This window comes from Protomyctophum bolini (genome assembly GCF_963924005.1).
Source record: "Protomyctophum bolini genome assembly, chromosome: 7".
Lineage (NCBI taxonomy): Eukaryota > Metazoa > Chordata > Actinopteri > Myctophiformes > Myctophidae > Protomyctophum > Protomyctophum bolini.
This window is the reverse complement of record NC_137868.1, coordinates 21,976,821-21,991,397: the sequence shown is the minus strand read 5'-3', so window position 1 is coordinate 21,991,397 and position 14,577 is coordinate 21,976,821. Positions and strand designations below refer to the sequence as shown.

At 42.3% G+C, this 14,577-nt stretch overlaps 2 protein-coding genes across 3 annotated transcripts in view; both read right to left on the bottom strand.

Moving 5' to 3' along the window:
- paqr6 (progestin and adipoQ receptor family member VI) overlaps positions 1-6,120 on the bottom strand; it is a 32,623-nt gene extending 26,503 nt beyond the window's left edge. The window contains exon 1 of one of the 2 annotated variants that reach the window (XM_080768854.1): positions 5,804-6,120. In XM_080768854.1, coding sequence (XP_080624980.1) covers position 5,804 — 1 coding nt within the window. In that variant the 5' untranslated portion in view covers positions 5,805-6,120. Of the gene's footprint in view, positions 1-4,010; positions 4,288-5,803 lie in introns of those variants that run through there. The other variant, XM_080768855.1, reaches the window with a different exon arrangement.
- A 4,169-nt stretch (positions 6,121-10,289) lies between these two features.
- Positions 10,290-14,577, bottom strand: part of smg5 (SMG5 nonsense mediated mRNA decay factor) — a 31,521-nt gene continuing 27,233 nt past the window's right edge. The window contains exons 19-22 of the mRNA XM_080767937.1: positions 14,172-14,262; positions 13,462-13,536; positions 12,928-13,066; positions 10,290-11,842 (exon numbers count right to left, since the gene is read on the bottom strand). Of these exons, the coding sequence (XP_080624063.1) occupies positions 11,759-11,842; positions 12,928-13,066; positions 13,462-13,536; positions 14,172-14,262 (389 nt within the window). The 3' untranslated portion in view covers positions 10,290-11,758. The remainder of the gene's footprint in view (positions 11,843-12,927; positions 13,067-13,461; positions 13,537-14,171; positions 14,263-14,577) is intronic.

Below are 14,577 nucleotides of genomic sequence, written 5' to 3'. Positions count from 1 at the left end.
ACGTCCCAGTAGCTACCCTCAATCAGTCCCATTAGGGAAAAACCAGGGGCACACAATCCGTTGGAACTACTCCAGAACTACTCTGCCAGGGCTGGGAGGTACACTTCTGGCACATGGAGGGACTAGGCTCTGTGGGTTGTCTCCTGTCCGGGCCCCTCCTACGTCTCACCAGGTCCACTCCTGCTCTCACCAGAGCGAGGACCTGTGCGTTGCACCAGAGTCCCAGCACCAGACAGTTCATTCAGGAGTGGTGGGCAATGGTTCCGCAGGGTCATGGTACTGCGGTTCCGCTTGCATGGCCCTCCTAAAGGCCTCACAGAGGGTTGTTGGGCTTCCTCCTCACGGAGGACACAGGCTGGGGCGCTAACCCATACTGCTCACCCGGTTGCCGTCTACATTCCGGCTGTTACCCGTCTCTCTTTTAATTGTACTTGCAGAAGACCCAACAAACAGGTGTCGTATCTGGAATCAATAATTCATATAATATCTCATGTTTGTAATGTTCCACTATACATTTCGTCACTGTGCTAAGGACATGCTAAATAAGTCAACTGTCACTATATGCAAGGCAGCTCTCTCAGAGGCCTGCCTTTGTTATTTAGAGTCAAGGTGTGGGTGGCCTGTTTACATGTTTGAAGCCAGATCCTGGGTCACACCTAAAGAATTTAACATGCGAAAAGAACAATTGATCAAGGCCTACAGTGATTTACCTTCCTGGGAGGGCCAATGCCAGTCTGGAAGAATGTGTATTTGTGACTCTGATTTAAGGCCGTTGGTTTTCATTGTAAAGAGGGTCATTCTCTCTGACGGCATTCGCCGTCGGAGGTGAGCTTATGCTACGCTCCACTGCTGTGCTGTACTCTGAATAAACTACTCATGGAACATCGAATCCTGTCTGCCGTTGCACCTTTACTCTCCTGGATGGTATAAAATATACAACATAAGTGGCGCCCGATGTGGTTTTGATGGCGTGGATAAATTCTACGGCACAATAAAAACGGACCTGCGAAGAGGGAGGGGAGTTTTTGGGAGCGACGGTGGAGAAGCGTGATCCGACGTTCAGTGCGTCTACGTGGAGGTGGAGGCCTTAACCAACTACGGACTGAGTCACGGCTCTGCCCTGCGAGGAGATGGACGGAAGCGGTTGCATCGACAGCGGGGTGACGGTGAGCGGCTGCGGGTGGCGGAGACCTGCATCTTTGCATCAGCGCACTGGCGGAGGAGGACGACGGGGAGCAGTGAGACGCAGCACGGCGCAGCAGTGGCTGATTGACCGACCTAAGCTGAGTGCCTTCGTGGACCTGATCAAGGGGTCTGTGATGAAGACGTTCCAGCCTTTTCTTTTCTCTTCACGAGTGTTCCCAGCTCTGATGGTTCAGAGTTGGGAGGGGGGAGAGAAGAGATGATGACGAGGACAGCGAAAAAACAGCAGTGCAGACTCTTGAACTTTGGTCCGTGCAGCTAAGCGAACATTTCGAGGTAAACTAGAATGAGCAGCATACAGAGAAGAAGTTTCCTTTGTTCGTACAGAGAAAAGATGGACTTTCCTTCTCTCTGTTTAACAAATTGTGCGTCTCGTTTGTTTTCAGCATGAATTATAATAGGCCTCATGTTGGTATGTGTTTGTCGTATAATTAGATAAGTTGAGTCATTTAGCCTAATTGAATCAATGAGGAATTTTCCTAGGGATATCAAGAGATATGTGTTATTATAGTTAGACTCTGGCGCGTCAATATTTGGGTATCACCACTGGGTGATCTTGGTCAGATGTAAGTCTGGGACTTAGCTGATATTGTGTATTGGAATAGCAGAGTTTAGTAGTAAACTCATGTAGGTTATTGCATATCAAAAAAGTGCTCTTGTAAAATGGAGCTGAAAACGGCATATGTATTGTTTAATGTCTGTTACCTGTACTAATCATTTTTCCCATTATTCATACACATATGGATGTCTGAAAACCATTTTTGGGAAGTTCTGTACTGTAATGCTGTTATTTTTTGGTTTCTTTGAATGTGTATTGTCAAGCTGAGGGTCAAGGGGGGTGTAAGGGAATTATTATTCCACATTTTGTATTTAGCAGACGGTGAGTCTGCTAAAAGGGGGGAATGTCGTATCTGGAATCAATAATTCATATAATATCTCATGTTTGTAATGTTCCACTATACATTTCGTCACTGTGCTAAGGACATGCTAAATAAGTCAACTGTCACTATATGCAAGGCAGCTCTCTCAGAGGCCTGCCTTTGTTATTTAGAGTCAAGGTGTGGGTGGCCTGTTTACATGTTTGAAGCCAGATCCTGGGTCACACCTAAAGAATTTAACATGCGAAAAGAACAATTGATCAAGGCCTACAGTGATTTACCTTCCTGGGAGGGCCAATGCCAGTCTGGAAGAATGTGTATTTGTGACTCTGATTTAAGGCCGTTGGTTTTCATTGTAAAGAGGGTCATTCTCTCTGACGGCATTCGCCGTCGGAGGTGAGCTTATGCTACGCTCCACTGCTGTGCTGTACTCTGAATAAACTACTCATGGAACATCGAATCCTGTCTGCCGTTGCACCTTTACTCTCCTGGATGGTATAAAATATACAACATAAGCTTCACAGTAGTGAATCATGTTAATTTATGCCTCAACTGTACACTACTCATGTGTCACGTTCGTCCACACCTGTACTGGATTGTGTCCATAGTTTAGCCTACTTGCAATCTATCCCTCCTGAGGTTCCTGTGGGAAAGACATTATTTTCCTTCTTCTCCTGCAGTAATAATGACGTATAGTGTTGAAATAGAATATACAGAATCTGCTCAAATGTTAACTCTATACTCAGATAATTACATTTTATTATAGTGCACACTGCATGCAAGTTTTCTCAACGTCACTATACATGTGGAGCAGTCCAACGTTTCCGACATGAGCAAGCACTTGGCGACAGTGGAAAGGAAAACCTCCCACTTAACACAAAAATCCTGAAGCAGAACGAGGCTCTATGAGGGCAGCCATCTGCATCGACAGGTGGAATCAAGTTTAAATAGACATGACAGACATGTTTAAAACTATTTTAATGACAAGTAGAGGGCTGTGCGATATGGACAAAATCTATATTTTTGACCAAATACCTCAATATTGATATTATGACAATATTATAATAACAATACAATAATATCAGTTATGAAAATTACACTACCTTAATGTAATGCAGTCTTTAAAACCAGGAAAAGACACTTCACAGAAATCACAGACAATATCTAGTCTCATCATATCATGATATTGAAATATTGCCCAGCTGACACAGCCCTACTGAAAAGATTGTAGCTAAATGGTGCGCTGTGCCATCCATGGGCAAGCCAATGCGGTCACTGTAGGCTGAGCTACTGGAGTAGTTTATGCTGCTTATTGTTCGACTGCTAAGATAGCCTATTGACTATTGTAAGGGAGGTTTTAAATATTCACGTTCCACTTCCAAACCTTTTGGAAAAGTGTATTCCTCTCATTTATTCTGGCATAGATCGAACTAAGCCCAAGATGAAAAGCTGCAGACAATAGGCATTTCCATTTCCTTTCCTCCGTGTCTTCTGCATTCCATCAAGTAGGCCTATGGAAAACTCACCGAAATGGAAAAATAAAAGCTGCTTTTGCCAACAACCATTTAAAAATAGAATACGCGCCACTTGAGGAACTCAACAGTTTTCCACTGTTCAGTACATGACTTTCCAGGAGGAATCTCAACCTACACAGAATACGCGCCACTTGAGGAACTCAACAGTTTTTCACTGTTCAGTACAAGTACATGACTTTCCAGGAATCGCAACCTACACATCAACAACTATAACTACCCACCGTCCGGGATGTTCCATCGCTGCATTATGCGGTCACAAGCACAGAACCGTATTCGATGCAACCGTAAGTACGGTCACAACTGACCATGTAGCACATAAAAAATACAATATACTGATGACAAACATACTCCTTGTGTAAACAAAAATAGCGATACGAATCTTTTGTCAACTTACCGTGCGTGTCGGCCGTCGGGCATGCGGAGGGGTAGTAATGCCGCCACCCAGTGCACCTACAAAAAATCCACTATAACGGATAGGCTTATTATGTTTTTAAGTAAATAATTACAAATAACGGGGAAAGCTGAGCGCGGCCAAGGAGGGAGAAGTCGTTTGTGGGATGGACACTGGACAGCTATTGTTGTGAGTGAATTCAACGCACTAGTCTCAGACAGTGTGTGACTACTAGTGTGTGTGTGCAGATCGCTGTAGGCTGCGCCCTTCTGAAGTCCCGGAGGAGCCAGTAGGAAGCGTTGCTCGGAACTCACGTGGACTGTTCCAGCAACAATAACAACAGCCATGTGTGTCGCAGTACTTTCATCCCCGCGTAGCCAGCTACTACTGTCCCAGTGTACCCACCCGACCACATCCTCAACGCATCGTTCACTTTAGCTCAATATTAATGTCAGACTGGAATTGTTTATTTGTAGCCTACTTAGCAGACAGCTTTATTGTGGTGGATAGACACACACTACTATATTAATGACATTTATAATTCACTGCGTTCCTGCCCATGTTATATATGGTTGTTCCTCTCACTTTAATGCAAGGCATAGTGTGTTACCTTAGGAGCTAAGAGACACACCTCCGAGGTGTTGACGTAGTGACAAGTTGACGTTTTATCTAGGCGACAAGTTTTGTTGTTGTCATTCTCTTCTTCTAAAATAAACGGAGTGCCACCATCGTTGGCTTTTCCAATACGAGAATAAATCTCTCTTTTCTCTCTGCCTACACCGGCACCCCTACATTATTTTATTTATTACGTAACTATGTGGTTTAGTCAATGCACGTGCTACCGTTTCCATTTTCATTTAAAACTTTGAACATCCTACATCAACAGTCTTTGTATTGAGTTTGTGCTTGAAATGTACTGTAATTCTACAAACTGTAGTCAATCAATCAATCAATCTACAATTATATACTATCTGACATGATGAAATAATTATTGTTATGATAGCCTATAATCATCTGACGTGCGTCGAACATCGCGCATAGGCAGGCTACACTTCTACACAAGAAGGCCTACACAATACACAAGTTGTATAACCACAAAGAGCAACAAAAAAAAATCTTCACCTAAGATGATGTCATCATGGAGACATTTCTGAGAACTATGGAACTTGCGAGTTGAAACGCGGGCAACTCTCAAGTCTCTTAGGGCGAAATCTAGCCATGATTCATGACTCGTATGATAATCATCATGGCAGTCATGTTTCAGGGCTAGGCGAAATCCAGAATGCCGACAATCGAATTGGTTATTGATGCCAATATCAATCAATATAGCTAGCTTTGTGTCGGTTTGTATCTGATTCTGACTGAATCTAACTATTAAATGAAGGGAATCAGATTTATGACGTTGCGCCACTGGCCACATTTTTAACATAACTCGACTCATTTGGATTCCCATTTCCCATTATTGCAGTTCCCGCTGGCCGCTGCAGTCACACCTCCCGAGAACGACGAACCAGACCAAATCCCAGCACCGTCAGCACAGCGGCTTGTTTTATTGGATGCAGACAAGAAAGAAACATTGTTTTTTCACGATCAGGAATACTATGTGATCAGGAGACATCCGAGACAAGGAGGAAGACCGTTGCAATCACACCATGGAGCTATGCGTTAAAACTGTAGCCTATTAGAATACTTTTCATCCTCACACTATCGATGTAATGTACTATACTACAGTCTAATGATAAACCACGGTCAATAAGTAAATAATGTAGCCTACTAGTAGATAACTAGATACTCACTCAAAATGTTTTATGCATGTAGGCGAGGCATATATAGGTAAGGTGCGCTTCATAATCCAACATTTCATCAGAGGAGCATCTTTAAACGGATAGAAATGTAATTTAAAATAAATAGAAAATCGTGAATCTTCTGCTCGATTCCCACTCGGTTACAAATTACAGACCCTCTGAAGTCCTTATCCAGAACTGGGAACAGAAAAAAAGAACTCAATGTCCCTCTTGCTCCCCGAAAAAGTGAGCCAAACAAAGTGCCAACCCACTGACTGAGGCCCAGGGCAGAGGGACAAAAGAGGGGGCAGTAGAGCTGGGAGATGATGGCACACTGGAAAATTAGAACCAAGTTCAGGGAGTTAATGAAGAAGTTGACCAATTATTGGGCATAATGTGTGTGTGTGTGTGTGTGTGTGTGTGTGTGTGTGAATAAAATACAGCATGATTGCACCACAAACCATGATTTAACAACAAGTTGTCTGATATTTGTAATACAAAATGTTAAGACACCACTGCCTTGCTGCATCTGTCTACTATGTCTACTGTCTGTCTACTGCATGCAGAGAATTTGTGACAAAAGAACCTGGCCAGATTATGTAATTTATGCCACAGAAAAAGCATGGTCACAGACTCACAGTTGAGCATGCACATTCCTACACAAACAATTAATGATTAATTACATAATTAAACCATAAATGATGAATTAGTTTAATTGTAATAAATAACCAACTACCGGTACTACTACTCACATTCATCCTGGAATTTTGGAAGAACCGTAACTAATTATATTGTAACTGCCAGTGACAGTTGGTTCTGCAATAATTTCTTTAGTTTGAAGTCTGTTTATTCTTTATTTATTGTTTGTCTTATTTTGTTGTTTGTTTGGATACTTCCTGTAATTTGGCATACTTTTACTTTGACACCTCCTGTTACCTGTCCATATATAGCTGAAGCCTGTTAGCTTCACTCACCTCAAACCAATAGACTCATTTCACACAGCCAGACTCCAGAGTGAGCAGAGTGTGTGTGTGTGTGTGTGTGTGTGTGTGTGTGTGTGTGTTTGCACCAGACCACACGGTATGAAATGTTTGACTGTTTGTGACTCTTATTATGTTTGTATTCTTATTGATTAAGCAGCGTTGAAGCCTGTGACATTTGCAGTGGTAGTGAACTTGTAGTGACTGAAGTTGTCTATTGTTTACAGTGCCTGCCTTTGCTGTGTCCTGTGCCAAGTATCATTATCCCAAGATTGTTATGAAGTTCAAGGTGGCATTTGATTCAACCCTTAGCCCCTCAGTTAGCGGAGCGAGGTACATGATTTGTTTTGGGTTCACTCATTTACTTTGTCCTAATTGTATTGTGGGTTAATGGTTCTGTTGTTATATTTCTGTTATGAACTTGTGGTATTTATTGGTCTGCTCTTGAAAGTAATATGTAATTTACAGATTTTATTGTTGGTGAAGACTATGAGAAAATGTCATGATTGTAACTATTTATATTTCTATTGTAGTTTTCACGGTGTACCAGTGACGATCTTCTGTACCTGAAGACAAATAAATTACACCCGTTGAGACCATCCAAATCTGATTCTTTCATAAACCGAGGGCGCTAACATATATATTACACCTGGTTAAGTCACCGTTAGTTAAAAGTGTAGGACCAGGAATTCATAAAGTACTGCATGATAAATTCACAAGTTAATCAATCATAATTAATCACTAAGCGTTAATTACTTGTATGAATTTGCATGCTCAATTAAAGTGTCAAGTGTGTCACCACTTCCCTTCCATTTACAATGCTTCCTTTTTCACATGATTTTGCTAAACACTAGCTGACTGTTTCTAGGTGTGCTCAAGTCTGCATGAGTTATACTTAGTTTGTCAGTGGGGGGTGGAGTAGGACTAAGGCCCTATGTCCTCTCTGGGGGGGGGGGGGGGGGGGGGTAACTACCTGTCAGTGGGGAGTGTTGGCTGGGAGGTGGAGTAGGACTAAGGCCCTATGTCCTCTCTGGGGGGGGGGGGGGGGTGACTACCTGTCAGTGGGGAGTGTTGGCTGGGAGGTGGAGTAGGACTAAGGCCCTATACGTCCTCTCTGGAGGGGGGGGGTGACTACCTGTCAGTGGGGAGTGTTGGCGGAGGAATGAATATCATCCTAATACATCCTAATACAGGGGGGTCAAATATATGACCCCCCAGTCAAAAAACACAAAGGGGGGGGGGGGGGGGGGGTAACTACCTGGCAGTGGGAGTGTTGGTTGGCTGGGGCTGGGAGGAGGAGTAGGACTAAGGCCCTATACGTCCTCTCTGGGGGGGTACTACCTGTCAGTGGGGAGGGGGGGGGTACTACCTTTTTTTTTAATATATGTTTTATACCCTAGGGGACACGGGGAGAACATGCAAACTCCACACAGAAAGGCCCTTTCGCCAACCCCGCCTTCGGGTATGGGCACTGATGACGCGGAGGAGGAAACACGCCGCCAGCACCCACAGTGCCCCGAGCGGGAATCGAACCCAGGACCTTCTAGCTGTGAGGCGACAGCACTACCAACTGTGCCACCGTGCCCCTGGGGGGGTACTACCTGTCAGTGGGGAGTGTTGGCTGGGAGGAGTAGGACTAAGGCGCTATATATGTCCTCTCTGGTGTGGGGGGTACTACCTGTGAGTGGGGAGGGGGGGTACTACTTGTCAGTGGGGAGTGTTGGCTGATGACTGAATATCAACATCCTAATACAGGGGGGTCTAATTATGACAGGCAATTCCTCCTGTCAAAATATGACCCCCCCCCCCCAGTCAAAAAACACTTTTTTGAAATAGACACTCATGCTTTCCAAGGTGTGATTTGGGGTCCTAAGGATGAATACAAAATGAATATCAACATCTTAAAACCCAAATGTTGAATTGTGGGTTTGAGTTCACATGCCCTTTTGATGTAAATCAAAAAGGGGGTAACTACCTGGCAGTGGGGAGTGTTGGCTGGGAGGAGGATTCTAGGATGGGATGGCTGGGAGGAGGATTCTAGGATGGGATGGCTCAGGGTTAGGACAGAGTAAAGCAACTTGCAATTGGCCTGGTCTTCAAGATAGGCCTACTCAATAGAACAGGGAGACCCATCAGTCTACTACTTCAATAAACATGAAAGACACCAGGAAGCGCTCCACTGATCTCACTCAACCAAGATTCGGCTGGGACAAATTTGTTCTACTGCTATGCCACCAAAATGTGGAATGCCCTACCAACAAACATATAAAAAATCAAACCCGTCTGAAGTGAGTGGTGCTGTACTGTACTTGTGCTGTACTGTACTGTACTGTACTGTACTGTACTGTACAAGCCCTCCTCCCTGGCCTGTGTGTGTCTGTGTGTTAGGCTACACTTGGTGGTGATTGGTGAACAAACGCTATAACGCTATTTTCATGCTCGGACACAGCCAGGGACACAGGGACAGACCCAGGGACACAGCCCCACACATAGCTGTCAGTGTCTATCAATTTTTGTTAATATTTACCCTCCTTCAAAACCACCATAAAAGAAAAGTCCTCCAAGCTTAACACCAGAAATCTGAAAGATATGGAGAGGGGGAGGAAGGAAGAGTGTGAAATATAGAAACAGTTAAAAATGGATTTACAGAGGAAGCGAGAAAGAGACAAACTAGAGGTGCAAAAATATGTTGTATTACTGTTGAAGTTGCGGGGATAGAGTTTGTACAAAAGCCGTTGCAATGGTCTAACTGCAAATTTGGGACAGATCGGATGCTGCGTTTACAATTTGTGGCATTTCTTGCAAAACTGACCTCTCGAAAATTAGAGCTCTCAATTTCAGCCCAAGCTTGATGGGGACCAAAGCAAAGCCAAAAACATTGTCCAAAATGACCAGAGTCCTCAAACCATTATGTAAATTGGTCAGGAATGTAAATAAATAATAGATCTACAAACAATAGGACACGCCCCCCTCATCTAGACTGAGTGGCAAAACATTGAGCAGCATTGATGGAGTGTTGGAGTTTGGAAGCTCTCGTTGGAAATCACTCAACCACCTGTTTCAAAATGTCACATAATGCAGGAGGCAGCAAAAACTGCTAAATGTTATTGAAAACAAGCACTTCCAAACTTTGACACAATAATAATAATCAAATGCAGGGCTACACAGAAAGTAGCTCATAACGTTTCTATGGTGGATTGTCATGAAACAAAAACTATGCAGATAGAAAGAGGATTCAATTCAAGCTTTTCGTACAGCTGCAATGTTGGTGAGTTTAACATTATTTAATGCAATCAGACAGGACTTTTCTGTTTGGATGTATGGGCTGTCAAGGCCAGAAAGTAGTTTTTTGCCACTCAGTGGGCGTTCCCGCATAACTTCCAGTTGGTGTTGCAATTTCTTTCTCTAAAATGAAGCATAACGTGACAATTCTCATCCATGAGACCACTTATTTTTTCAGCATGAAGTGGAAAAAACAGTTGTGGCCAATACCTTTAAAGAAAAGAAGCAAGATTCAATACATTTGTAATCTTTATTGTTGAATGCGTGGCCACAAATATACTGGTTTCCTTCGCACTGTGCATGAAGGAACAGTTACTATGGAGAGTGATGGTAGATGGGATATATACTAGGAGTTCACAGGGGTCCCAAACACAATGATCTGCTTTCCTCAGGGGAAGCAAGAGGCCCCTCTCTCCTTGTTAACTACCAATGGCATGATACTGATGCTACTCAACATCTTCCTAAAATGACATCATGATTAAAAAGTCTGGATTACTATAATTATCATTCTTTTCTTTCATTCCGAGAACTGAAGGCCTGGTTTAGTGGAACAATACACAATGGCAATCCCCTCCCTTTCCCTAAACATTCCTCTGCATTTCATTCAGCAACAGCTTACAAAAACGCAAAATAAAGTACATTTGAGTACAAAAATAAAATCCAAATTACAAACAAGACACAAATTCGTCATGTGGTCTTATTTTTTTTCTTCTCATACACAGATTAACACAATACATTAGTCACTGGTCACCAAAAGTACACCGCAAATAAAGGAAAAAAGAAAACAAAAAGATTAGCCATAGGAAATGAACAAATCCGGAGAAGTGTAGATGCATCGTCCTCAACCCTTTCTACAACTGTACTCTTGAGTTAGGAGACCCTGTTGTATCGTAAGGCTGGAAGCTTGGTTAGCCAAGGTGTCAAATGAAGACTTTTTTTTCTCTCTCTCTCAATGTTTATTCTTCAAATTATGACCCTTGCCCTATCCAAACCTGCCCCAGCCAGTCTGTCGACCTTGTGACCCGCTCTCAAACAGACAAGAGGGGAAAAAGGGAGGAAGGGACGGAAATCTAAAAACACTGTTCTATATATTCATATGGACTTATCTGAGCATGAATGTGTATGTGATGAGTGTGTGTGTGTGTGTGTGTGTGTGTGTGTGTGTGTGTGTGTGTGTGCGTGCGTGCGTGCATGCATGTGTTTTGTGTATGTGTGGGAGCGCGTGCGTGCATGCACGCACGTGCAGTTTCTCTCGACACATATGTACTCATTTGCTAACATATACAGTATACGCCTGGCTAAAGATGAGAACCAGGGGCACTTAAATTTCATTAACATCCCTGTGATTTCCTCATCCAGACCGCTAGGGGTCACTCTTTTATGTGTGGGTTAGGGGGTAGCGGCGGAAAGATCTTCCGTTTCTCATAGCCCCGTTTTCGCCCACGTCTTTGCTTTTTTTCCCCATACCTCCATTGTATCAACGTTTCCTCCTCAGCTAAGCCTCAACTCATTTGTCGCTTCCATCTTTCTTTTCTCTGGGTTGATATTTTTCCCCCCTTGGATATGCAGATGCACACAGAGCCGAAGAGTGGAAGTGGGAGAGAGACAGAGACACAGAGAGAGAGAGGGGGGAGAGAGAGAGAGAGGGAGCGACTGTTGCGACTTATCAGCTGTCCGCCATGCCGACTGTGCTCCTTGGGAACTCTCAGCCTATCTCCTTCCACTGCCGGTAGAAGTCCACAATGTTCTTCAGTTCCATACCAGCCACGCCCACTGCTTGGATGGCCGCCTGGTTATCATGGGAAAAGTAAAGGAGGGAATCAAAGAATGAATAGAAGATTAACTCAATGAAGCATTCCTCGCTTTGTGAAATATAACAAAACATACAAACATACATACAGACAGACAGACAATAAATGAAAGAACAAACAGACTACAAAGGCTGTGCTGTTCAAGATTCCACTATCACAACCCACAAAGTGTTAGGAAAATGCCACAGGCTGACGTGATAAATACTAATTATGATAAATAATAATAAGCGAAGCACTGCACCTTTTTATTTAGTTTTGTGCTTAATTCTAAAACAGTGCTAGGTATACTGTAGTTCAATGCAAAAAAAATCACTATTGGGGTTTTGAACACAACCAGCAGATGGCATAGGTATACCCATTTTCTTCCCTCAGAAAGTCTAGAAACCTTTTCAGCATTTGCATTTTCAGGAACAATCTTCTATACCGCATCCAGAGTGTAGTAGATCCATGCTAATCGCACATGGGTTTTATCTAAAAACTAAACTTATAATATTTAACTATTCTTATGTATTCATTGAATTGGGTTTGATTTATTGTTATTAAGAAAAAGACTAGTGTTACCTGTTCATCATTATGCAATTAATCTTAAGAAAAAGCCTAGTAGTCCGGCAGTTTCCCGGGCCATCACTTAATATGTTCTTAAGGGAACTCAGATTTCAAGTAGCTGTTCCATCCACAAAAAAAAAATGAAAAAGTCTACTTTTTTCAAAATACATCTGAATCATACAGAAAGTCCTATACTGAAATGGTCTGGTACGAATACATATACTGTACAGTTACCCCTACCAGACAGACAGAAATACTAAATCGTTTATATAACCTTTGGTTCTTTAGAGGTACGTGGCAAGGCTCGTACGTACTGTAACCCTCAATGGTTTATTTAGTCTTTTCAAAATTGATTATCAAAACGAAGGATGGTCTACGATACAATGAATCACTTGGGTAATCGCATCTCTTGGTGAATGTAGATCAGTGTTACAAACCGTTACAGTTTGAAGTTACCCTTACAACAAATAGTGTTAAGAACTTTGCACGAGTACTGTAACTATGATTGCCGACAAACCTTCATCGGTGCATTCCGGTTACACAGCTCTTCCACCAAGTGGCCGGTCAGGATGGTCACCATGCCAGCTGTGTCTTCATCTCCGTTGCTCTGGGAGACCGTCAGCTGACGGCAGCTGTCCACCATCTTGTATAGATGCCTGAGAATGAACCACATACTCATTTCATGAGAACTATATTTCTATAGTGCTTATATGATTAACCCATTAAGACCTCAATAATAATAATAAGTCCTCTGAATTTTCTGAAAAACCTGTTGCTATATCAGTGGTTCTCAACCTTTTTCACGTCAAAGACCCCAAAATCGTATGAATTTGGCTGCCTCATCTCAAAAGTATTTTGTTCCAGAGACTCCAGAATCAAAATGTAATATATTCAACAATGTACAAGCTCATAAAAACCCAGATATTTTTTGAATAGCCAAAGTATAAAATATGGTTAAAATGATTGTGATGGCGCTATATTAACTACTTTTGCTAACAGATGCTTTCCAGATTTTAATGGGTTGAACCAGTTTGAGCATGTCAGGACTTACCAGGCTTCGATATCCTGCCGTTTCAGTTTGTCTCTCTCAAAACTCCGCCCTGACTCTTTCTGGCATCGAATGTACCTGCACACAGTAGCAAGTTAAATATTAATTAAAGAATAGGTGTAACAAGGAAGATAATAAGAGATCCAAACACAAAATGAGGCAAGGTTGGGAAAAAGTAATGTCACATTAAGAAAGGCTATTGTATGTACAAATTAGAATACATACCTAAAATGGTAAATGGTGCATTTATATAGCACTGTTATTACTTTCACACACACATTCACACTGATGGCGGATGAAACCATACAAGCACCAACCTACTTGCTCAAGGACACTTCAACACAAAACCAGCGGGAGCCTTCCGATACCTCTACCAATGCTATGTAATTGTCAACATTCCCTCACATGATATGACCGATTATGTAATTTTCACCGTAACATTTTTGTAAGGCATCAGTACTCAGAAAATATGCCTATCAATTAGATTTTGAGCCTGACCTGAGACCCACAAAACCTTTTTGGGATAGCCTAATGATTATTTTTGTCAAATCTAAAACAAAATCTTTTTTTTCTCAATCCAAGCGATAATCTCTTTGGGGAAGTCCACTTATCGTTCCCACCGTATTCTATGACAATCTGACCATCTAAATCCCCCAAAAACGGAATGGGGCGAAAATATAACACCTCAGCGAGTGGTCAAAGGCAACACTTACCTATTTCCTTTACGGAATTCAGACTCGAGAAAGCGGATGCCGTCCCTTGCACCAGGATTTTCCTTCTTCAACATGTCAAGTCCATCAATCACTATGACATGATATTAGATAGAAAATTCAGATTGATATTGTTTTTGGCAAACAACGGTAATAACAACCAATCCTTCTAAATATCAAAAGGAAAGAAATTAAGCACAGATTGTGTTAAGGCGGTTTTAATTACATACAAAATACTCTAATACTTTCACCACTTGTGTAAATGTAAACACTACAATGCAATGCTAGTGTGAATTATTTGTCATGCAATGTGTTGATCAACAATAACACATTCAGAACAAATTTAGGAAATTACCCGCCCACATCAGTAGCTGAAGAATAAATCAGGCTTATTACTTACAAAGTATTT